Below are 25810 nucleotides of genomic sequence, written 5' to 3' on the forward strand. Positions count from 1 at the left end.
CAGACAGCAGGCCCTTATTACCATGACCTGGGGCTCCTTATGCTGTATTTTGGGACTTCAGATCAAGTGCAGCATGGTGAACTTTACCCAAGAACTAAACACAGCTCATGAGAGCGATGTTCTCCAGAAATCAGAAGATCTGAGTCACTGGTGGTCATCAGCCTTCAAGAGGAGGTGCAGAGGGAGGGGCGAGTCCTGCCGTGGGGTTTAACTGGTCGCTGTGGAGGGATTTACGAGGTTTACAACAAACGGTTATAATGGAAATTTTATTTCATGGCAAAGACACACACAGCAGGTTGTAAGTTGCATAACATATCTGTATAAAGACTTGAACTAATCACTGCAAATGGCATTACGGTTATGACTGAACTTGCAGAGCTCTGAGATGAAGCAAACACGAACACAATCTTCTATAAAGAGTTACCTCATGGGCTTTAAAGCTTATAATCCTCAGTATATGTTGTCAAAACAAACAAAAGACAAAACATTCATGTTTTAATGAAGACGGCACAGCTAATGGTGACTGATCACACTTATTCCTTTCCGCTGTTATAAAAAAATACTCAATAGTGGTCATAGAGTTGTCATTAAAGTGAGTAAAGCTTCATATTTCTTTTATACAGAAATGTAACCAGATCCATGGAAAGAGAAAGCGGTATGCTATTGTCAAACACACTCCTGAAAATATATACAAAAAACTTTGTGTACATTATTTGTTTTATCTTTCATATTTGACACATCCCTCAAAACAACATCAAAGAGACAGGAAGCACCGTGAAGTCGGACCGACAATCAAAGTGGAGTCACGATCAAAGCGCTCGGTCTCGGGATGGATAAGATGGCAAAGTGAAGAGAAAGTATTTCACAAAAGCAGAACTGTAGAGACAGAAATAATCTCATTGGTTGAGTTAAATGCTAAAGGGGGGAGCCTGACAACCCTTTCATACAGGTGGTGGAATCTTGGATAGCAAACACTTGCTGAGATGTTGGTGGCAGAAGCCGATCTTTCATTGTAAAGTTCATCAGCACATCTGTTGTTGGCTAACTGGTGAATTACCATAGATAGCAAGTTAATACCTAACCAGGTTGGACTTGTGGCACCGATGAAGGCCAAACTATTTTATTCTTTATGTTACAAGTGTTACTGGGCCCTCCTCTCTGTGATGTCCCGCCACAGGTTCCTATCCTGCTTCTAAAACATGCCAAAATGATCTCCGGAATAATATCAGGACATTACTTGGAGTTTTCTAAGAGACGCAATGGACTTATGTAACTGAGTATATAACACCATAAATACTACGCCTGCTTTTAAGAGCAAGTTATACTAAGATTTATAAAGAAACATTTATGACTAAAGCTAAGCTAATCTATTATGATCTATCATTCTGAACTGTTGAAAAGCACCGGTTAATAGGTTGGCACTGCCTTACAAAAGTTTAGCCAAAGTTAATATGAGTCATGCAAAACAAGAGGAATGTTCTTCCACCTTTGACAGTGTAATCGAGTTAGGAGTGGAGAATTCGGTCAATAAACTGGAGGAATGACTTGCACAGCACATGCACACTGCTTCAAAATGTACTCATTTTGAGTGTCTGTGTGATGAAGAAACAAACAAAGCTGTCTATTTGAAACTTTCTCTGGAGTAAAGCCTGCCAGCCTGCTGACATTTGATAAGTGAACATCTCTGAGCTTCTTGTCAACTTTAACTGAACTAGTGAGATTATTTCCACTGTTCCCTGTCCTTGCTATTAACATATTGTACAGTCATATCCCAATACATGTTGGAGGCAGATGTGCTTCTTGGTACACTTTGAGGTCTGCTGTTTGAATAGCGTGCATCGTACTGGAAGGCTGGTGTAAGTTCGTCCTTTGTCCCGTTGAGTCCAATATGGCTGCTTCTAGGTTGTCGAATACTAAGAATCTTCTTTCCATTTAGGTGGCACGCAGGTGAGTCTACTGTTAGCAAATCTGTAGCGCAAACTAACTACACTCACTCGTCAACAAAGTTCACCCGATATGTGACCTGGTGGCCATTGTCCCAGGCGTACAAAAGCTTTTCCTTTGGGTTGTAGTCAATCTGGGTGGTGAAGGAGTACTCGTTGGTAAAGGGCAGACGTGGGATGGCTTCAGTGTTGGTGTGGGTGTCATAAGCATAGCTCACTTCACCTTCTTTCTGGTTGTACACATTGACAGCATACAAAACGCCACAGATGATGAAGCAGTTTCCATAAGAGTTCCTCTTGAGGCCCGTTGTGTAGGTGGTCTCCTTTTTTAAGGACAGGTCTCCTGGATCGAGTTTACTGATGACGATCACCTCTTGGTCATTGTAGTCATAGTCAACAGAAGGATAGATTACCCACAGTCCACTTTCATCCACTGCAAAATCAATGTCGGAGTGGCCCCTCCACTTCCAGGGGGTGGTGTCCTCATAGACGACATCGTGCAGCTGTGTCCACGCTGCCACGTAGCGCATCCTCAGGTCGTACTTGATGATGTTCTTGGTGAAGGCCCGGTTATAGTAGAAAGCTCCGTTGTAAACCACGTGACCTGTGCCTATCCAGTTGTAAGGCAGTTTGAACAGGTTGCTCCAGCGCCCTGAGGTAAACGGGAAGATTCAAACGTTAGCTTTTGCTTATTTAGCAGGTAACCATAGTCCTAAGTCTCCTTTGCCAATGAGCAGCACTTTTTCCTGCATCGAGTCCAAAAACTCAAGACTGCTGCACTGCATATATATAAAGAACAGATTATGTTTACTTCTAGTCAACCTCTCAAAATCTACTAGATTGCTAGTAACTCACCAGACAGACACAGGGTCTGGATTAAGTTACTGTCCAGCCCTTTTTATACGACTTTTCCACAGAACATCCAAATAGAAAACTTTTTAACCAAAGCTACAATGAAATATTGAAAGTAAGCGACTTCATTGGGTGGGTTTTTTCAACCCTAACCCTCAATGCACTGGTGGTGAGAAGTTGTACTTTTTTTGGCCTTTTTCAGCTTTGATAGACTCAGTGAAGAAAAGACAGGAGAGCAGGGGCAGACATGCAGCAAAGGGCCGGACCCAAACCCGGGCCGGCTGCTCACAGCTACATGGCGTGTAGTCGTCCGCTCAACGCACTGAGCTAAACCGGCGCCTGAGGTTGTACTTAACACTGGAGCTCGGCTGCATTAGCATATGTCATGTCTATATTTAAAGTAACAACGAGTACATCTAATTTCATGATTTTAAGAGTTTTTGTTGCTCAGTATATAAATTCCAAATTCCTTTTTTTACCAATTCAGCTTTGATTCTGTATTTATGAACTTAATAGATACAATAGTATGCTTTATTATCATTTTAATTGTCCAGGACAGGAGATTTTGGAAGACACATTAAATATGTTACAATGTATAGAAAATAGAGATGTAACCGACTGATACATCTTCATGTTGCAATGGAGTGACTAATTAGCTTTCACATCCTCTGCTGTATATATAATTTCCCCAACTGCTATCCTAACCTTTCAACCACATGTCTAATTTTGATAATGATGATAACTGAGGGCCAGTGAAGGACAAAAACAGTGCGTCCCCCACCCCGTTCCCCTTCATACACATGTGCACACACACTAGGCCCATCCCTGAGGCCATACATGTAATCCTCCTCTGCTGTGCCCAGTTCAAAGGAAAGGCCAGAGCACATGTCAAGGAACAGCAGGCATCACCGCCACTCACCAAGATACCTAGTCATCCGCACACAGCTCTGAGCTCACCACGCTGCAGGACGCCTGACATGTAAGTGCGTTTAGAAAGCCCATTGTCCAACCACATCTAGATCAACAAGTCAAATCCTAAAAGGGGAGATCATCTTAACTCTCTTAGAGAGTGTAATCCAATTCCTCTGTTGATTTGGATGTAAAAGGAGTGGATTTTCCCACCCACTGGAGCCATGAAGCAACCAAGCAGCCTACATTCCACAGATCTCATCAATCTCACAGAGCTCATTGGATTATCAGCATGAATCAGTGTCACAAATGTTAGAACAAAAAACAGCTATTAGTTAAAGCAGTTACACAAGTATGTTAATAATGGATTGCATTTATATAGCGCTTTTCGGGGCCCTCAAAGCGCTTTACAACACCACTATTCATTCACTCTCACATTCATACACTGGTGGAGCCACAGCTGCCCTGGGGCAGACTGACAGAAGTGAGGCTGCCATATCGCGCCATCGGCCCCTCTGGCCATCACCAGTAGGCGGTAGGTGAAGTGTCTTGCCCAAGGACACAATTACCGAGACTGTGCAAGCCGGGGCTCGAACCGGCAACCTTCCGATTACAAGAACACCCAACTCTTGAGCCACGATCACCTGTTGGGATCACATCATTTAAAAGACGCAGTAAAAGTATCTGTTCGTGAACACTGCAGCACAGACTAAGACATGGCTAACTTTACATTTCTAAAGAATTATTTTCACCCTGATTGTAGTGGCTGCTCAAGCTCATCAAGGCATACATAAAGGTGAGAACACGATTAAAGTAATAATTTATTTGTCTGTTTTTTTATCCAGGCTTTGGGTCTCGGATAGGTGCAGGACAATAAATGTTATTAGCTTAGTCATGGGCTGAGGATGCAGAGGCATAATAGAAGTGATGGCGGTGTTGTACAGAGTACTGTCACCTTGTTTGAAGTTGTCCAGGTTCCGGAACTCCACGAGGTTGTTGCCATAGTAATAGTTAGTGACGTAGATCTTGGAATCCTTGGCCAGGGGATCCTTCATCCAGGCACCCTCATTGCGCCCATAACTGTGCTGCTTCTCTGGCAGTTCAATCGATGCTAAAGTCCCCTCACAGTTGAGGATCTTTCCTGAAAGTAACATAAGCAGAACATTCACCGTGTACGCCTGGCAGAGAGTGACTTGCATTACCATGGGCTTAAATCAATTTCACGCACAGACATGTGTTGGCAGAGAGAATGACCCAATTTTCTGCTGCTATAATCGTCTGTGTTACTGGAGTCAAAAGCCTGAAACCCAGAGCATGCTGAGCTCAGTGAGGATTCATGACTCACCTGCTCTGTGGAGACTGGGTCGGCTGTTGTTATTGGAGTTGTCGAGCATTAGCATGATAGTCGGAGCTGGTCTTTCAGATGCTGGTGCACTCTGAGTGGACACGGTAGTGGGTACCGAGGTGGTGGAAGGTGTGCCGCTGGTGGTAGTGGTGGTGGTTGTAGTTGTAGTGGTTGGAGCTGCTGTGGTTTCAGTGGGTTCAGCCACAGTGGACTCGACAGTTTCAAGGACTAGCTCAGCTTCTCTGTCCTCAGACTGGTTTTCTGTGACGTGATGGACTGTGTATGTTTTGGCAGAATGGTCTGAAATGGAGGGCAGAAGCACACGAAGTGACACGATCGAACAGAAACATTCCTTTATAAACTTCTATAGATTACATACTGAGTAATTTACTTTGTATTAATACAACATTTAAGTAGTTGAAGTTATTGGATTAATTTTATTATTGCATTTAACTCTGAGTGAACGTGGTGTTCCCCTCACGCTGCAACCAGCAGGAGACTGAACATGAATATGAGGCAAAAGTGTCCGGATCTAAATCTGTACACTCCTGTGATCACAGTTGGAACGAGGCTTTTTTCCAGACTTGTTCTGGTTCAAGCCCGATCCACCCTTCAACCCACAGAACCAAAATATTTTGCTGCTAATATCCCAGTGCCAGACACCTCAGGAGATTCTCTCCGCATGTCCAAACTGGTCAGGGCTCAGTCTGCTACTGCATTAATTTGTGTCTAAAGAGTAAAATGTTACTGGATAAAAATATGTAGCTGAAAACACAAACGTAAATTTAAGAGTGCTAAACCTGCTCTGCAAGCTAGCTGCTGACAAACTGATTTGAAGTCACACAAGTACAACTATAACTAATATAACTAACTTCCAGTTGAATCATTTGTATATTAAAGAAGCAACACTAACACTGTTTGCTCGTCTTTATGTAACTAAATATAGTGACTTCTGTGACGCTGTGAAAAACGTCCAACACTAAAACTCCACAGTTAGCTTTCATTGCAAATAAAGACTCCAGTGAGACTGCAAAACAAGGAAAGGCATCCCTCAGGCTGTGTGGTGACAGGAGACGTTAGCTATTTATAGCTGTAAACAAACAGTTTTTTGGGTTGTTTTGGCGATGGTTACTTTTGGGCTAGGTAGGTATATTGAGTTTTACCAAGAGTTTTTAAACCATGGATCGTGGCACATGCACGTTGATAAAGGGACAAATGTAACAGCCTGCAGTGCTCCAGAAGTTCACATCAAAGGCAAATTCTGTATGAATGATTCTGAATAATGCTGTCTGAGACAGGATATGAAATAAACTGTTTACCTGTTTAACCAAAACTACCCATATCAGTTGTTTCAGTCCTCTTTGTTGGGTACGATGGAGTGTTGTGCCTATTCTGAAGTTCTAGAGTAGAGATCATTAAATGCTGTATGAGCGTTAAAATCCTGATGCTTAACTAAAACAAAAACCAAGCATCAAGCATTAAATAACATATGCTTGACTATACTAGCACACTGTTGTCAGTGTGAAGACAAAGAAAGCCCATACTAAAGTAGATAAGGTGCCAATTAAAGATAACTTCTGGGTTATTATATTATGAAAAATCTTGCAGTTGGCAATGAATGTTTTAAACATCATAGATCCATCGAGGATTATTAAATGTCTTCGTTATTATTATACATTTGACCATAAGGGGGCACCTCAGAGCTTTTAATTACTCCAAAAATCACGGTTTGAAATAAAGTGATTGGTAAAGATCCCTTCAGTTTATGTTATTTCTACCAGAACACCCGGATGAAGCTTTAGAAAGACGGGAAGCCAATAACCATGAAAAATTCTTCTCAATATCCACATTCTCATGGCTAAAGATGAGAACACTGTTCATAAAAGAGAAGTGGAAAAGGAGGGAGAGTTCAGTATTTAAGGTGAGAGCTAGAGAAGAATAGATCAGAATGTCAATTTAATTCAAACTGCAGTAATTCTGTTATAGTTTTTTGTTTGTTTGTTTTTATTCGGATGTTCCCCTGCAAAAACACAGTGACGACATTATGACAGGTGTTTGAAATAATGGCTGGAGTTTGAGAAATGTAGGAAGTAATAAAGTGTGCTCAATAGACCACATGAAATGCCCCCACAACCTGAGGCTTAACTAGGGGATGATTCAGGGTCACCTGATCCAGCCTTACCTGTAATACCACACAGAGTAGATAGCTCGTTAGCCACATGTTTGTGAAAACACCGACGTTTACTTTGAAAGTGTTTCACATTTGCTCTTTGTAACCAGCGCTGTTTCCTGTGCTCATAGTTATAGCATTAACTTATATGGTACATATGGTATTGATACGGTGTGTCTTAGTCTGCCTGCCCATCAATCTGCTTATTGGTTCCACTTGCACTTGTGCTGCAGTCAGGTGATTTTAATTAGGAACAGTGTACAGTGTGGATATGGACATGCTTTTACTTTTATTGCAGAAAAGGATGAGAGCGCAATGGTAAAGTGCAAACTGCATCCATGACAGAAACAACACCATTATGCTGCTAACAGCTTTTACAAGCACCTACACAGACAGCATGCTAACACTAAGCTAGCCAAGAGCTAGCCAAGCTGACCCCAGCCCAGCAGTCGAGCAGCCAAAGACCATGCGTGTGTCCTCATTAGGACAGGGGTTTGTGCTGGATTCTGGGACTGTAGCCTATTAGTCAGTGCGCCCCAGGGTGGCTGTGGCTACAATGTAGCTGCCATCACCTGTGTGTGAATGGGCGGATGACTGGATATGTAAAGTCCTTTGGGGTCCTTAGGGACTCGTAAAGCGCTATATAAATACAGGCCATTTACCATTTTTACCATTTATTAGTTTATATTGTTAAATGGTAATTATGAGAATGACAATGTCTATATTCATGTCATTACATTAAAATGTTCTAAGTAATATGTGTAATGCATAATGCTTTTTTGAATAATGACCCCAACTCCTATAACAACAACAATGGGAAATATCTGTAAAATGCACAAACATTTGACTGCAGTGCATGAAAATTATGTGCAGAAATGTGATGTATTTGATGTGCTGCTTGGTGGTGACTGTCAAAGCAAAGCCAGTGAGAACCCAATCGATGAGAGAATCCATAAGAAATGGAATAAATAATGTGATAAGTGATAAATAAGAATAAAAATAAGTGAGAAATAATGGAATATAAATTGCTGAATTCTTATCAGTTCCCATCCACACTGTATACACACACTCTAGTTCTTCATCAAAAACAACAAATGTTTTGCTTCTTTCCTTATAAATTCAAACTGCTGTTGCCATTAGTAAAATGTACTCAGTCTCCTTCTGGTCCTCACACAGTGACTTTGGTCCTGACAGACAGATGTGGGGAGCAGTGCTACATAAGCAGAGACCTTAACATGCTCTAAGCAGATGGAGCCTATGGGCACCAGTGGCAACAATATTCTGAGAACATTACCAGAATCCTTCAGAAAAAATGAATGCTGGGTAAGTGTTCGAGGACGGGGCCTTCATCTGTGTTTGTAAAGCAGATGGGATACACACTGCACTGCATAAAAAGAGCCTGTAAAGTGCTTTGACATGGTGATGAAGATATGCAAGGCCAAGGCACATGATGCCACGTTCTAAAGAAAAAGCATTGCCATACATCAGTCTCAGTCTGGAACTACTACAAGGTTTCAATGTCCCGGGAGGTCAGCTTCATAGTTAATATGCAAATGAGCACTGATTAATGACCGTGAGTACCATCCACAGAGAGTTGGTGAATGGCTGCAATCAGGGATGTAGACTTCACTGAACACCAGTTCCACTGAGAGGAGAAACCTTCATGCAAACAGCTGCGGTTCTCCTGAAGGTCACGAGACGCTGGTTCCAAAGGCGACTCCGTCTCCACAGACCCCCGTGTTGAAATGGCAAATTTAACAACACTCTGAACGTGTTTACAAAATGGTTTTGACCTTTTTTCGTGACTGGCAGCTTTTGCAATCAGAATTGCGACTCTGAATGCAACGTTGTGCCAAACACAGTTGCTCTTCTGTAAATTCTCTCCGGGCTCGTCTTGTTGGTTTTGACCTTTATGGATAGTTTCCTCCACCATAACAGCTGCAGAGTGGGTGACTCAAGTTATCCACTTGGATAAGAGTGACGTTTAAAGGAAACTGTGATTGACAGGTGTGCTAACACAAACTGTGTGTCACTGTAGCCAAATGTGCCGAGCGCACAAAAAGCATCAAGCTTTCCCGGATGAATAAAGGTCCCTGCATCCGTGCTGCAGATTATGGAAATGTAGCCGAACAGCGATTTGACAAGAGCGGGTGGGCTCTGTCAGATTGTGACAACAGTGTGACAACCTTATGTGCGTGTGCCCTGTGCAAACGCAGCATACCTATTCACTCAACTAGACTTAAAGAGGATTGGAAGGAGTCAGGAAATGTTTTCTCTGCACTGGTGAGGGTCCCCTCACGTTATTGTGAGAAGTGAAGCAGAGGCATGTCATGGACATGGCAGCATTGCATTGAGACAGCATTCCATCAGCTCCATGTGTTTTGTCATTAATAGGTTTGGATTTCCTGCTGGCTGAATGTGCACCAGCAATCCAATTGGACACTCGCTGGAACAGCTTTGCTTGAAACAACACCGGAATAAATCTTGCATTATGGGGATCACATGTGCCACACAGTGATGGATTCCCAGTTTTATTAACTCAAGTGTAGAGTTTGCAAAGATTCTCAGGAAGGCTTTCTGCTGAAACTAAATGGAGCTCGTACACGCTCTGGTTCCATGACTCTGGCTGCAGGCTGATCCTGATCCAGGAAAGTATCATGTGGGGTCAGATTAGATTGCTGAGGAAACTAATTTGGATCGTTTTCAACACCCACAGTGGATCACACACAGATGATCGCACACACATGGGAGAGCAAACTCAGCTAAAGTGTGAACACGCTGTTTGTTTTAGCTCGTGGAGGGCGGCGTTCTACGAACACACCGCTACACTCTGAGCGTGTACAGAGAACCAAAACCCTCACCTCCTCTGTGCTCGTCCTCGTCAGCTTTGGAGGCCTTGTAGTACGTGATACCCCTCACCACGCCAGGCTGGTGGCCGACCACCTTGGTTTTGACTGTAGGATCAGGCTTTACCAGTTTCCCGTGTTTAATGACCTCTTTCTTGGGCTTGACAACCTTTTCTTTGGGAGGTTTGGGAGGAGGTTTAACAGCAGGGCTCTTTTTGTTGGGTATTTTTACAGCCTCCTTGGTTTTTGTAGCCTGGAAAGAAATTCACATTATGTCAGGATATTAGTAATAGTGGCCTGTGTGTTTTATACGTGGCTGATTAGTTCACCCTTCAGGTGTAATGATAGTAAACGTAATATAACTGATGACTAATCTTACTGCTCTTCTTTCAGAGGTTTACTACATCCTTCTTTTCCTCCATATTAATGTATCTCTATGTTTGTATCTCTCTCTTTCTCTCGTACAGTCAAACGTTTGGACACCATCTCATTTATTGTTTTTCTCACTGAAGCCATCAACACTATGAAATATGAAAAATGTTTTATATTTAAGATTCTTTAAAATAGCCGCCGTTTGATTCCTGCTTTGCTCACTCTTGGCTCTCTTGATGAGCTTCATGAGGTCGTCACCTGAAATGGTTTAACAACAGTCTTGAAGGAGTTCCCAGAGATACATTGGGTTTAGGTCAGGTGACAGTGGAGGTCAGGCCTCCATCGCTCTCCTTGGTCAAATAGCCCTTACACAGCCTGGTGTGTTTGGGGTCGTTGTCCTGTTGAGAAATAAATGATGGTCCAACTAAAAGAAACCAGAGGACGGCGTGTGGCTGCAGGATGCTGTGGTAGCCATGCTGGTTCAGTGTGCGCTCAATTTGGAATAAATCCCCAACGGTGTCACCAGCAAAGCCCCCCACACCATCACTCCTCCACCTCCATGCTTCACAGTGGGAACCGTGCTTGTAGAGACCATCGTTCAGCTTTTCTGTGCCACAGTAAGACACGGTGGGCGGAACCAAAGAGCTCAAATTTGGACTTATAGGCCAAAGCACAGATGTCCACTGGTCTAATGTCCATTTTTGTGTTTCTTGGCCCAAACAAATCTTCTGCTTGTTGCTTTTCCTTAGTCGTGGTTTCTCAGCAGCTATTTGACCATGAAGGCCTGATTCACACAGGCAAACATGGAAACAAGGCAAAGGATGGCTACTTTGAGGAATCTCAACTATAAGACATTTATAGTTATATATTATCAATTTATTCTTTGCTACATAATTCCACATATCTTGCTTCATATATTTGATATCTTAAGTTTGTATCTACAATGTAGAAAGTAGTAAAATGATGTCCAAACTTTTGACTGGTACTTCCTGATAACAGTGGTTACATTTTGCAACTCTTTTACATGCAGTATTCACACACGTCCTTCAGCTTCTAGTTAAAGTGTTGTTTCAGCAAACGTCCCCTGAGGAGACCCATAAATTCCTTTAAGAATGATGCACAATATTTTCTCAGCAATGTTTTCTTGAACATGGTCACTCAGAAGCAGTAAAAGTACAATAATACAAATGTGACGCAACAAAGATTCCAAACTGTTTGTTTTGTTTGGATTATGACCAATATTGTAGCTAATCCAAGTTTGTAATGCCAGAGAACTCCGAACTGACAAGGACATAACTACGGGCATGTGTTGAGTTTAATTAAATTTAATAGTTTTGTGATTTAACTAATAACACACAGTACTGTTTTTAAAGTCTGTCACATACCCGTCCTGGCAGCAGCACAAAGACACACTGAAAGCTTAGACTGTGTTCCTAACCTGTGCTTTGCTCTCAGCTGAGTCTTTCTGCAGCAGCTGCAGGCTGAGGCTGGAGATCTCCTTCTTGATGCTCATCATAATGTTGGAATAGTTCTCGTATCTCTTAAACTGGTTGGTGAGGCTCAACATGCTGTCCCGGACGAATTCATTCTCACGTGTAAGGTTTGTCTTGATTGTCTACAACACACGATCATTAGTGTCACATTTCTCTGTCCATGAGATTAAAAAAGAAAAAAAAATCACAAAATCCTCAAAATTCCCAAGCCCGTGCATCCTGACCGAGACTTTGATTATAAATATGTCAGTGTGGGTTTTGCCTACCTCTTCCAGGGTGTTCATCTGAGACACCACCTTATTGATGTAGGAGTGGACTTTTAAAAGATCCATGCTGTAAAGCGTTCCCTCGAGGAGGTCCACCATAGCTTGGAGCTGTTCGTTCATACGATAAAAGGAGAAGAAACGTCATTAATCATCGTCTCCTCGTGACACAGCTGACAGCTTTATGTGCTTCTGTTTGACCACAGTAATCGCTGAAGTGCCCTCCAAAGGCATTTACTATCACTCTGCCTGAGTGCTCTCATCCATCTCAGTGCTTTATGTTTGTGCTCTACTCCTAAGTGCAATCATATTAGGTTAATTCATTCTTCCAAGTGGAGCCGGAGATGTCAGAGTGGCCTTTAGGTTCATGTGGTACAGTGGGCTTCCTCTGCTTGTCCGATTCTGTGCAGAGATGGTTGTTATTGCTTTGCTTTTACATTTTGCGAACTAAACAAACTGAAATAACTGAAATAAATGCTATTTTGTTTTCTGTAAAATGACATTGATTACATTTACTTTCTTCATGACTTCATCAAAACTTAACAGGAATTTCAGTGTCTGAATTTCCTGACTCCTAGTGGGGGAAAAACAGGCTAAAGAAAACTGTGTTTTTGCACAAACACATGCTGTGACTCTAATAATCACGGTGACTGTATGCTGCATGATCTCACCTTTAATAACTCCGGGGCCTGTTTCTTCAGCTTCTCCATCTTCCACTCGTTCTCACAGGGGTTGAGGGAAGATGGCGGGGCTGTGCACGAGCACTTACAGTCTGATCCAGAGCTGACCGTCTCCACTGTGTAGAAGTCCTCCACACGTACACTGCCACTCTTCAAGCGCAGACATGCATCCTTGCTCAGAGGGCGCATGATGCACTTACAGCGGCAGTCTGAACCTTCTGACGTCATGCGAACAGGCTCGGTCTCTCCGAAAATCTGAAAGAAACAATGTGATATATGTCCTTTTCAAAGCCAAAGAAAGAGAGTCATTTTCTGTGGCGTTGTGTCATATATGTCATTAGGTACTTTACATACACGAAGTGGAAAACATCTCTAATCCTGTCTTGAGCGAGCTGCTTCTGCATTACTGACCTGGATGGTACTGTTATCTACCACCCTTTTTTGGATTCAGGAGACAGACACTATCTCTACTTTTAAGATTAGGCTTCAAACTTTCCTGTTTGCTAAAGCATATAGTTAGGGCTGGACCAGGTGACCCTGAATCCTCCCTTAGTTATGCTGCAATAGGTGTAGGCTGCTGCATTGAATCATATCTGTTATTAACCTCTGTCTCTCTTCCACAGCATGTCTTTATCCTGTCTTCCTTCTCTCACCCCAACCAATCACAGCAGATGGCCCCGCCCCTCCCTGAGCCTGGTTCTGCTGGAGGTTTCTTCCTGTTAAAAGGGAGTTTTTCCTTCCCACTGTCGCCAAAGTGCTGCTCATAGGGGGTCATATGATGTTGTTGTTACGTTGTTGTTGGGATTTCTCTGTGTGTGTTATTGTAGGGTTTACCTTACAATATAAAGCGTCTTGAGGCGACTGTTGTTGTGATTTAGTGCTGTGTAAATAAAACTGAATTGAATTTTAAATGTTGCGTGTTACTGTTCCTTCCTCTACCAGGGAATCCACAGCTTTTCCAGTCATCCAGTCTAATCCCTGCTGGATTTTAATGAGTAACAAATGGTTTTTTTAATACAGGGAAACAAAAGGAAGGGAAGGAAACTGATCTTGAAAAATAACAGCGTGTTTCCCTTCTCTGGAGTTTTAACGGCTGTGACTCACAGGAAGCCTTCTGAGACAAACATAAATCATTCGGCTTCATCACCAGCTGGCTTGCTGCTGCCAAGCATGATGCCAATGGCTCTGGCAGGCCTTGGCTTACTTAAAAAACAAGAAGCAAAATACGGCAGCCAGAGCAGACATTTTCAACCTGAGGCTGTGCAAGCTGACACGAGGTGAGAAACCTTTCACACTGGAGTTCACCTTCAGATTTACTGGATATTTGATTAAACATTCAGGTGGTGATGGTGACTTGGCAGTCTGAGCTCTCACACTGAAACCTTTACACTCAGTTGTTGCACTAAGAAAGTTCTCCACAGTGTTCAGTAATGCCATTATAGCTGCTTTGTTGTTGTCATTCTGCTTAATGTCCGTTAACACCAGATTGCCTGCAAACACAGAGGGACTGCGAGCTGTCAGATTACATCAGCTAATTCGCTCAGATTTACAGCTTTGTGCTACTGAGTTTAGCTATCGGTAAAACATATAAAAATGACACAAAGTCCAAGACTCCCCACATTTAATTTTAAAGCACATGACAGTAAGCAAAGGCTCATCATTTTACCTTATTTAAGTTAGCTAGGTATGTATGTAGCATTGAGTCCTCTTAACTTCTAATTAATCGATGGCACTGTAGCGATACATGTACAGCACACTGCAAGCTGTTAGCTGATGCATGACAACTGTTACGATCTGCGTCTTTATTACTAGCAGAATGAATGAATTGCAGCATTTTCACGTCTAAATTCGAATAATTGTTTTCTCGCTGTGGTTAAAAAAGTGTTTCTCACTCTGCAGAATTGTTTTTTCAGACCATAATTCAAAGTTATTACTGCTGGGACCATGTGTTGGAGGAGGTCCCGCCTGTCATCCCTCCCTAGAGAGATTTAGGGTCTGCGATAAATCACAGGACAGGTGCACATGTGGGATCACTTTGCTGAGATTCTTCATTAATGAGCTGTGGTTCAGCCCTCACATGACTGAGCCAACATCTTTGAGTTTAGTGTCTCTTTTCTAAGCTTCGATCTTTGAAAAACACATTCACAGAAAGTCTTTAAAGTGTTCAAAGTGTTGCACCTGCACGCTTGGAAAGTTACTCTCTGACCTGATCAGTTTGTTGTTGTACACGATGCAACATCCAGCAGCTAGCTGTAAGTCAAAGACTTATACTATGATACATTTACTTTGTCTGTAAATGTGACAAAAGCCACCTCATAACTGTTTATATTGTGTAGGCGTAATGCTGATGTTTTATGGACTACTGGAATTGTCACAACACGGCTTATCTCATGCACCGCCGTCCTCAGATAACATTAGCTAAGAGAGCTAAATCAACTCAATGGCAAAACACTAATAACACTAGACACAATTCAACTGGACCCCAGATGTGAGAAGCTTTATTTTGCTAATGTGACATTTTTTCACAAAGTTGGATCCAGGTAAACGTTCAGTCGAATTCAGCAGAATTTGTTGCATTAAGTGTGAGGTGTCACAGGCCGTGGATCCATATGTGACTGTAACAGCTCGTCATCTCACGGACTGCTGCACACTTGTGAGGGTTAGCATCAGTTGGACGCAGTTAAGCTGGACATCTGTGAAAGGTTTGAATGACAGCGCTGTCTAGAGTCTGTCTGCTTCACGGTCCCAGATTAAAATTAGCTGAAAAAACCCCAGATACTGATGAAATTCACCTTTTGCAGTTTAAAAAAGGCGACACAATATATCACAATGTGTTACTGACATACTCGACAGCCTGCTGCCTGTACAATCACTTGTGCGGATGGCTCAATATGATGTTCATGTTGTCTGTGTAGATGTGTCTCTCTCTCTAAAGCTAACATGTTTAATGTGAATACAGACGATTACTGGTTTGGTCAGAGGAAAACAGTTCATGTATTCATTTGTCAGCGTTTCCATTATTTGCATCTGACTGGCTGCAGGTCACTGAGAAAGACTCCTGGTTCTACTTTGATGGACTTTCATGTTCGGACTGCAGGAATCAGCAGGCTGACCACATGAAAATAACCTGCACGTTTCCTCATCTTTACATGCAAATGAGACTGTGAGGTATTAGTAAATATTTAACTTTCTCCACTGATTATTCTGGACCTTGCTACAATATAAAACACAGCAAGTCGACTATTTACATAAAATCTCACGTATTTTTTATGTTTTGGTCGATGGTATATTAATGAATTTGTGACTGTTTGTCCTGGTCAAAGCACAGCTTTTGAAGTCTTTTTGTAGTGCAGCCGCAGGCTTAGTGATGGCAAAGAGGGTTAGTGGTAAAGGTGGTGGTGGGGGGGCTCATTAGTGAAGGAATGCAGGCCGAGTGATGGGAAAGGTGTAGAGGGTGTTTCGTTTTGGGGAGTGGATGATTTCCCCTACTCTACAGTACACATACTGGGAGGGGGTCTTGATATGGGGCAGGACTCCTGTGTGCAGAGCCCAGGTAATCCTGACCCATGTCAAGTGTAAAGGCAGCAGCCTGACAAATCACACACCCACATGAAAATAGAACGGATTAGCAGATTAAACTTCTTTAGCAGGGGCTCTGCCTATGGCCCCGCTGAGCTGCATTGTTCAACCCCAGCTTAACACCAACCGCTGCATAGCAACATCAGCTTTAAGGTGGAGAAATTCCAGCAAGATTGACTTTGGTGCCTGGTTTAAAGTCAAGAAGGACTGAGTCATTATCTTGTGGGCTTTTTTGTGGCACCTATTGTGAACAATCTGAATCCCTCTGCCGGTCAGAGCAGCTGCTTCCTCCATCTGTCAAATCAGATGAGCCTATATGCCTAACTGACCATCCAGCATCCCATGCCAAGCTGACCTATCAGCATGGGAACAGCCAACACAATTAGCAGTGCTAATAATTAAGAGTACAGCGCATTTAACGCATGCTTTGAGCTCTGAGTCTTTGGCCTTGACCTATCAAGTGCAGTCAAGTTTCAGGTCAAAAAGAACACGGCTCAAATGTGAACTCACGTCTGCACGATGGGAGGAAAAGAGCCTGCACACTGCAAGGAGCTCTATTAGATCAACTGCTGCAGCCGTTAACAGCTAACGTGCCCTGACAGTGATGAAGCGAAACCCCAATTGTGCTCAGGATTGTTTAAAACACACAACGTGCTACACAAAAGGCCGCCGCATTCATTAGCCAGTGTTTCGGGAGCACCGGCCTGTTGTATCTGCAGCTGTGCCCGTACAAACAAGGATATCCTCCCCTTTTAGAGATCTGCCAGCTGCTAATCACTGGGACAACTGTGTAGTGAAGAAGGCAGGCATGGCAGGTACAGTATGTTCAGCTGCATCTTTCATCCTCCCGCAAACCCAAACATCAGCACTCTGTCTGTCATTTTCCCACAAATGCCCAGAGAGGGCACCCTGAGTTCTAACCCTTCAAGATTTATAGCAAGAACTACGCCTTTAAAATCCTCATCATCTCCTTTCAAGGGTACTCGAGAGCCAAAGTGTGATCCATGTTCCACTCTGACCTGATTTTTAATCTAATTAGCAGTACTGAAGACACACAGTGCCAATACAAAAATTAACCTGGTATCTTTATTAAAGCCTTCAGTCTGGAGATGAACCTTGAAGTCGCTGGTTCAGACAAAACTACCAGCATTAGCGTGCGGATGTTAATTAGCTCAGCACAAAGTGTATCAAGCACTCGCAGCTTTTAGGGGTACACATCTACATTCCTGCTGGATCTGTGTATCTGAGCAAATAACACTTAAAGCTTTCAGTCTCTACTCAAAGACATATACACCTTCATGAGTTTCATTTTAGCCACAGTCATTTTACAAAAGCTCCGAAAAGTACTAAACACATGTTTTTATGACACATAATTATTTTGTCGGTTTTTAAGGGTGCAAATCCGCTGAAATCTCACAGATACAAATCAATCTGTCATTGTGGCACTATCGTAATAACTTCAAGTACAAAGACACACTTCCCTAATTATTAGTGTCTGCTTTGTGACTTCAACCATGAGTGGAATGATTGCTGTTGCCAAAGCCTTTTCTCCAGATGATTTCTCACCCCAGATGTTTATTGGAGCCATTAAGAGCTGCAAATTCCTTCAGTGTTCAGTGACACAGATCCTCTACTCCATTTTAAAGCCATTTATTCAACAAACTGATTCAACCATGAAAAACAAATGCAATGCTTTGGTGGTATCAATGTGAATGCTATTTTTACTTGAACATAATATTCCCACAAATTCTGACCTTTACATGGAAGTAAAGCTATATTGTAACCTGTGCGCTTGGTTTAGCAGCGTTTCCTCACAGTGAACAGGTTTCCACACAGTTCTTCAACAAAGTAAATACGGTCAAGTATGTCTAGCATTAAGGAACTCAACTTTAAATGACAACTTAGAATTAGCCACTAGTTAGCTTAGCTACCTAGCCATGACCGTGCTTCGCTAAAAACCTAGAGACTTGCAGATCTGATATCTAAATGAGATATCAGTCTGATACTGACCCAAGAAGTTTGATTAGATAATGATGAGGACAATGAATCAGTTTTATATTCTTTTGTCTTTATTCTGCAATGCAACAGCAGAGCTAACAGCAGAGCTAACAGCAGAGCTAACAGCAGAGCTAATGTAGCATAGAGGAAGCTAACAGTAGTTTACAGGTATTTCACGCTGCAACATCAACATCTTCTGTTTGTGTGTTTGTGAAAGTTTTTGACTTGTCAGCAAACTGTAGTTAAAGTGTGCTAAAATAAAAAGATCCAAGCATAACCACGGATTACTTTTAGCTTATCTAAAAAGTCAGACTTGATACGGTGCAAAACTTGTTGGTAAGCTTTTAACATACTTACGTAGTTGTCAATGTGATTAAATGTTATTTCACTTTAGCTGAAACAGGAGAAACAGCTGCAACTGTAGCCTGTAACTCTGCTTTGATGTGAAATAAAACCAGTGCAAATGTATTATGAATGATTTATTTTTCCCTTCCTTTATTGTGTGCCTGTTTTCATTTATCTCACTAATAAATTGCATTTCATATATTCATATATTTGTGTTCATTTCTTACATGTACAGATGATTAAACACTGATATCAGATCAGTACTGGGCATCGACAGCAAAGGTGTCGTTATTGGATCGGAATCGGAGAAAGCTGGATTGGGCCATTCCTCAACAAAACCAGTACTACTATTTGTTAATACTTGGCATCTCTTCTATAAATAATTTAAGGAAAACTGCACTGACACAACAGTGAAAAGAGCAACACCGAAGTCACATGACTTTAACCCCTGCTGACCTCCTGTGTTCAGTGTCATTAAGTTGAAGGTTCTCAACAACTTTTCTAGTCCTAAAAGTTTCACAGTTTAAACGTGGACTTTATGTTCCAGGTGAGGGAACCAAAAGTGCAAAAAAGTCAGCTACTTCCTGCTGTAGGTGTCCAGACGACTAACTGTAGGATGGATGCAGCTTCTGGGTCTGAAAAGCAAGGAGCCTTTAACTTGGATTGTTTTACCACCAGCAGGTGGTGACTCTCTGGTTTCAGGAAGGGTTCTGCTATTAAAGACGTCTACGGGAAAATGACCATCGGTTATCTTGCTCTCAGTGAGCTCAATCTCTAGTTTCAGGTCTACGGATTAAAATACTGAGATTATTTGGTCAGTATCAGAGTCAGAGTATGCTCACTGGGTGACGACTTCATGAACAACACTTTACTATTTTCTTCAGTAGGAGAATTTGCAGATAGTGAAATAAATCGGAAACATTTTTCTTTGAATCCTCTCAATTACAAATTGAGCTGCACACAGGGTGAAAAGGGTCTAACCCTTGTAATGTTTAAACATATGAAACTATTTAATTTATCTTTAAGAAAAGGGGCAATAATAAGAGAACCATGTGTACCAAGCAAAATCACATCTTAATCAAATTCCCGTAATGTACAGAGCTGCAGAGGATGAACCAGTCGGGGGGAGAATAGGTTTTCTTCAGCCTCAGTGTGACAGACACACGAGTCTCTCATTTCCCACAGCTTTGTTTTAACCACAAACAGAGACTTGACTGTCTGCAGACTGATAATGTTGACTCTTCATCAACCTCCATGTGACACCCCCAATTAAACGAAGTTGTGTTGGCATAAGACAGCATGAAAGAAATGTCATTTCAGGCACATTGAAGACTACAAGGCAAACTGCAGCACCTGCAAGTCCATAAATATTTAATCGTGCCCAGGCTCTGACACTGCCTAAATGGCACAGACTGTCTTGCTGAGGCAGACTCAGCACCCCATGCTGCTCTTTATTCCTCCCTACCCCCTAGTTGACCTTGTCCTGATTGTCCTCAGGTTTGTTTACAACCAAAATAAAACACAGGTGCATATGCCGGTTCCCACGCCACCCTCCGGTGCCCTCACTGCTCTTACTGAAAGCACCAGTCTGACTACAGTAACAAGGAGTCAGCCATGACACTGCTGCTGCACAATGAACGAGGCATGACTTCATACTGATATAGAGCTAAAATAATAAATAAATGGCATCAAATTGTTTGTGTAGATGTCATAAAAATCTTTATCATTTTCTACTTTTGATGTAGAATTGTTGAGCAGTAGGGGACGGCTGTAGCTCAGGTGGTAGAGCAGGTCATGTACTAATCACAACGTTGCTGGTTCAGTACTTAGCTGCCCAAATGTGCATGCCAAATATCCTTGGGCAAGATACCAAGTTTCTCCCCGATGCATCCATCATAGTGTGAATGTTAGAAAGCACAGAAACAGTGCTTGTATGAATGGATGCATATTGCTATATAAGAATCAGTGCACTTACAATTTAATAACCTTACTTAGAGGATAAATCATAAAAATAAGTGCTACAAAAATCAAGGCGATGCTAAAAAAAATCTGCAATTCCTAAAGTGACCACTTGAGGCAGAGTGCATCCATCCATTCTCTTCCACCTATCAGTTTTTAGGACCGTGCAAACATTGGGTGGACATTCAAGTTCCACACAGAAAGGCACTGGTCAGACCAGCGCAAACTGGGTTTTTTTTTTTTTTTTGGGGGGGGGGGGAGAACAAAAAAAGTTCAGTATTAACAAACAGAGTGCAGTTACAAGAGGAAGAGGAAGAGGTGGGAACTTCTATATATGTGCCTGACCCCGTTGCATATATATTTCCAGGAGTTCCTTTCTCAAGGGGCAAAATATAGAGAGGGGAATATTTAAATCAAGTATGCAGTCTCATTTATTAACATTTGCATCACAGAATTTACTGCTAATTGCACCATAAAACAGCATGTCTTGCTTGTGCTTGATATTGGAATGAACTGACTGCACCTGTGTTAAGGAAATAGTGCAACGTCTGTAAATCGCCTGTAAAACTAACCCCACCTATTTGGGGGTTGGACTCACACACTATTTTGTGTATTTTAGCACTTATTAGTAGGTATCTGAGCATGTCTGAGGTACTCACACAGTCTATAAATGAATCTTGTTAATTAAGTGGAACAAACTCCCAGAAAGCCTCAGATCAGCTGAAACACTCAGTTTATTTAAATCCAGGTTGAAGACTCACCTGTTCTCAGCTGCATTTGAATAAAGCACCAAATCCACACTTTAAGCTTAAATTTCAAAACTTACATTTAACTACTGATTTTATCTACTGTTCTGATTTTATCTGTTTTGATTTTATATACTGTTGTTTGTTTGTTTGTTAATTAGTTAGTTAGTTTATTTGCTTGTTTTATTCAATTTTAAATCATGCTTTTTATTTGTTCTTGTTTCTAATGTCTCTGTAAAGCACTTTGAATCACCTTGTTGTTGAATTGTGCTATACAAATAAACTTGCCTTGCCTTGCCTTGCCTAAGTGTTCTAGTGTTAGCTGATAACTTAGTAATCCATTCACATTTCTGGCTACAAAGAGCCACGGCCACAAAAACTCCAGGTTTGGAGGAGGTGAAGAAGGAAGTTCAAAAGCCAGTGTAATGTCACAGCACTACAGCGACCAGTTCCACTGTTACATCCAGTCGATCTTATCATAAATGTTTATCATAAGTGGACAACACATTTTAAAGCCTCAACACCAACATTTTTTAAAATGTTTTCTGAACAAGCCTCGGGACATTTTTTTTCCAAGCCAGAAATTCCAATATTTAGATGCAGGGGACTAATAAAATACCAGAATTTCATTCACTAAACCTGAAGCACAGACTTGTTGGATGGTCAGTTCCATTAAAATGCTCCAAAGCACAAACATACGAGAGAAGACCGGCGGAGTGACTGAAATGATCCAAAGTAAGATTTAGCAGCGTTCACCTACAGATGCCTGTTGACACACCTCTCTGTCAAAGTGACAATTTCCCTAACTTTGAGCCTTTGTATTAAAAAAGTGAGAAATGTCCCAGGCGTCAGACGTGTTCATGTGGTCAGTTCTGGTAGTCTATGGGGACTGGCTTACTTTTGGAACTAAACTCAAGTCCATTAGAGGAGCAGCGGGTTTGTGCTCTTCCTTATTGGCTGTTTTTCAGCCCCAGTGATTGCTCATTGGTTACTGACTTTTCACCAAGTACTGTGGGTTGTATCAGCTGTTACCTAATTTATACATTTTGCCACAAGTAAGCAGACACCTGCTTATTCCACCTATATGTACTGTTGAAAGTTCCAAAATGAGTCCGCTGCTTTGGAGTTTCCACTCATCGAGTTGCAGGCATTTCTTCAGCTTTAAGATCAACATGAAAGATTCAGACGTTATGCTTCAAATGTTAGACGAGTTCTTCGGTCAGCTGGGAAGAAAAACATGTTTATGTTCTGGCTTTGTGTATTGAAATGGTGCAAAGTGACACAAAGTTGAAAGCACTGATGGCAACATTATCACTCCTCTTCACTGGAACTCAGGAAAGTGTTGCCAGTACTGCTACTCCCAGTGTTACACCCTGAACTGCTGCTATGCATGTACCACTTGTACTAATAATGGGTTTTACTCTTCACTGACCTACACTGGTGCTAAAGGGGCCACCCTGATAGAATCAGCAGCAGACGATTGTTGACAGTCTCTCTCACACACACACAGACAATCTAGCCTCTGGTCCACAGGCATATTGAACATATGCTATATCTTCTGGCAGTGTGTGTGTGTGTGTATGTGTGTGTGTGTGTGTGTGTGTGTGTGTGTGTGTGTGTGTGTGTATAGCTGGATTAAGCTGAGGGAGAGTGAGGGCTTACTGTAGTCCAGCAGCTGTACAAACACGGCAGCCAGATATTACCGTTCCCTCACTGAGTGCCATCTCTCCCACACTCTGCTGCCACAGTCCTGAGCGCACTGGAGGTGTCATTACAGGCACCTATGGTTACTGTTGTCGCACAAAAGCCCTCATTGGGAGGATTACCTCGAGTCACAAACAATGACACAGAACCCGAACCATCTGCAGACCTTAGACAGGAAATTTAAAGCCCCGGCTCGAGGGAGGTGTTCGGAGCCACTTATTTGTCTGTCTGAGAGCCTCCGTGAAATGGATCACAGTCAGAGGTGCGCATGAGCACAGAGTGAGCGCTGTTAGAGTTTGATTTGAAAACGCGCAGAAAAGTCCCACAAAGTAAAGTGGTCTGTTCTTACCTTGCTCTGTGAGGACGCATTTTTACACAGAATCAGCAGACAGGCCAGCAGCTTCGTATAGCTCCACATTTTCTCTCGTGCGTCAGTTTGTGCGCAATAAATTTAGAAATCCAAAGCGGGAGGTGCTGCGGGCATTCCAGAGCGCTGCGCCTATTTCAGCTCCATTTCCACTTTGCACAGAACACGTACAGTATGCGTGAGCCTGTGCGTGTGGATGTATGGATGGCTGGATGTTGGTGCGCACTCTGTGTTCAGCCAGGCGCGTAGTGTGCATCATCCGTCATCCGCTATCTTCCGCGGATGGGAGGGGTTTACACGCTAATACCCATAATGTGTGTGTGTGGTTGTGTGTGTTCACTGTGTAGAGGACGGATAGCTTCGGTTTAAAAATATGTGCTTAAAGAAAAAAAGTAGAAAGATTATTATCCATAGTCACTAAATTAAACTACTTTATAAGTGACTGTGATCTGGATTTGTAGCTTTCCATCCGTGCATTTAACTGTTCTCCGACACTGCGTCGCTCTTTGCAAGTTTAAAGGCGGTGATGAAAGTCGCATAGATTTTCACAAGACTAAGCTCTAGTATACACTTGAATGCCTGTGGCGCCACCGTCTGGACATTGATCCGCCGCATTGTTGAGTACTTCTGTGACTGTCGGGGTGACAGTCCCTACCTACCCGTGGTCTTGTAGCTCACCATCTTCAGAGGATTTTTTGTTAAGCCAATTAAATGAATCGTTCAAGCATACAACACATTTTGTGTGAAAACATATCAGGAAACCTCTGGGATGATTTTGTGCAAAAGACAAAGTTCTCAGACGAGCTTCAGTCTGGACGCTTCTGAGGCTGACGGTAGTTCACCTGCCTGATGCTTCAGCCTCCCGTGGAGGAGCAGTCAGCAGAGACATCTGCAGGACATGAGGGAAACAGCATGTTTAACAATAGCTGTAGATAGAGCCAATGCAGACTACTGATCCTTATTTAGGTTTCCTTTGAAAACAGCAGAAATATCCCACTCTGTTTGAGGGGCAGGAAAACGAACTGTATGCACGTTTTTGTGTGTCTAACACAATTATTACAGCTTGTATTTTCAAATTACACTCAACAAAAATATAAACGCAACACCTTTGTTACTGCTCCCATTCCCCATGGGATGGACGTAGAGACCTAAAATTCATTCCAGATACACAATATAACCATCCCTCCCAAACAGTGGTCACAAATCAGTCCAAATGTGTAGTAGTGGGCACATCTGCTATATTGAGATAATCCATCCCACCTCACAGGTGTGCCACATCAGGATGCTGATCTGACATCATGAGTAGTGCACAGGTGTACCTCAGACTGCCCACAACAAAAGGCCACCCTGGAATGTGCAGTTTTGTCTCACAGCAAAATGCCACAGATGCCACAAGCAATGAGGGAGCGTGCAATTGGCATGCTGACAGCAGGAATGTCAACCAGATCTGTCGCCCGTGCATTGAATGTTCATTTCTCAACCATAAGCCGTCTCCACTCAATTCAGTTCACAACAGACTGTGTGTCAGGTGCAGCAATATTAGAGAGAAAACCCAAAGTGATGCGATCCTGTCTGAGCAGCACTTGATGGCGAGTGGAAGGCAAAGCTTTTTTATAAAAGAACCAAAAGTACAGACCAAAGTTACTGACATGTAGGAGTGGCAGTGGATTTATCACATCTGTTTCTACATCGTGATATTTTCAATTTAAGGTTAGTGGGACTTATAAAACATTATAAACATTAGAAAACAGGGAGCTGGCACTCAAAAAAAAACCCACATATGAGGAGAATAACTTCCACTGGAAAAAAAAAGACAACAACAGCTCTGAGAAAGACAACAAACTTTAAGCTGTTTTTAATCCGTTTTGATTGGTGAAATGTGAAAATGCTCTTTATACATTTATACTTTTGTTGTCCCTCTTCCAACTGTTAAGGACACATTTTTTCTTTCAAACTGCAGTGGCTTTGCGCTATTATCACATAAACAGAGACTTTAAATGGTTGGTTGTAATAACATTGTTTTTGAGTCAGGTTAAATACGCCAAGTGACATACGTTTTAACGAGCTGCCAACAAAAACACGTCGGGTAATATTAAATGTTATTAATTAATTATTAAATAAAGCGTAGGTTAATTATTCGCATGAAGAAACGTTTCTCTGGTACGGTGGCTGGGAGCCTTTCAGCTAGCAAACCGCTTTTTCACACACAGAGACTTTGTAGAGAGACCATCAGAGGGCG

General features: G+C 42.2%; 1 protein-coding gene across 1 annotated transcript; it reads right to left on the reverse strand.

Moving 5' to 3' along the window:
- Nucleotides 1-249: 249 nt before the first annotated feature.
- On the reverse strand, nucleotides 250-23836 carry olfml2a (olfactomedin-like 2A). The gene is made up of 8 exons (XM_085474371.1): nucleotides 23554-23836; nucleotides 12865-13128; nucleotides 12197-12304; nucleotides 11876-12052; nucleotides 10081-10318; nucleotides 5050-5349; nucleotides 4660-4845; nucleotides 250-2595 (listed from the first exon to the last, which is right to left on the reverse strand). The coding sequence occupies exons 1-8, from the start codon at nucleotides 23620-23622 to the stop codon at nucleotides 1991-1993; spliced, it is 1947 nt and encodes a 648-aa protein (XP_085330497.1). The 5' UTR covers nucleotides 23623-23836; the 3' UTR covers nucleotides 250-1990.
- Nucleotides 23837-25810: the final 1974 nt, after the last annotated feature.

The sequence above is a fragment of the Copadichromis virginalis genome, linkage group LG12 (assembly GCF_057382275.1).
Source record: "Copadichromis virginalis isolate Kocher_CV1m ecotype Utaka linkage group LG12, C_Virginalis_male_GT1.1, whole genome shotgun sequence".
Lineage (NCBI taxonomy): Eukaryota > Metazoa > Chordata > Actinopteri > Cichliformes > Cichlidae > Copadichromis > Copadichromis virginalis.

Excerpts from the sequence above, each read along its gene's own strand:
- olfml2a (XM_085474371.1), bottom strand. The coding sequence starts at position 23,622 with ATGTGGAGCTATACGAAGCTGCTGGCCTGTCTGCTGATTCTGTGTAAA. Across the intron at positions 12,305-12,864 it reads AGGCCCCGGAGTTATTAAAG|CTCCAAGCTATGGTGGACCT; the intron begins GTGAGATCATGC and ends ATGAACGAACAG. Across the intron at positions 5,350-10,080 it reads CGAGGACGAGCACAGAGGAG|ACCATTCTGCCAAAACATAC; the intron begins GTGAGGGTTTTG and ends CCTCCATTTCAG.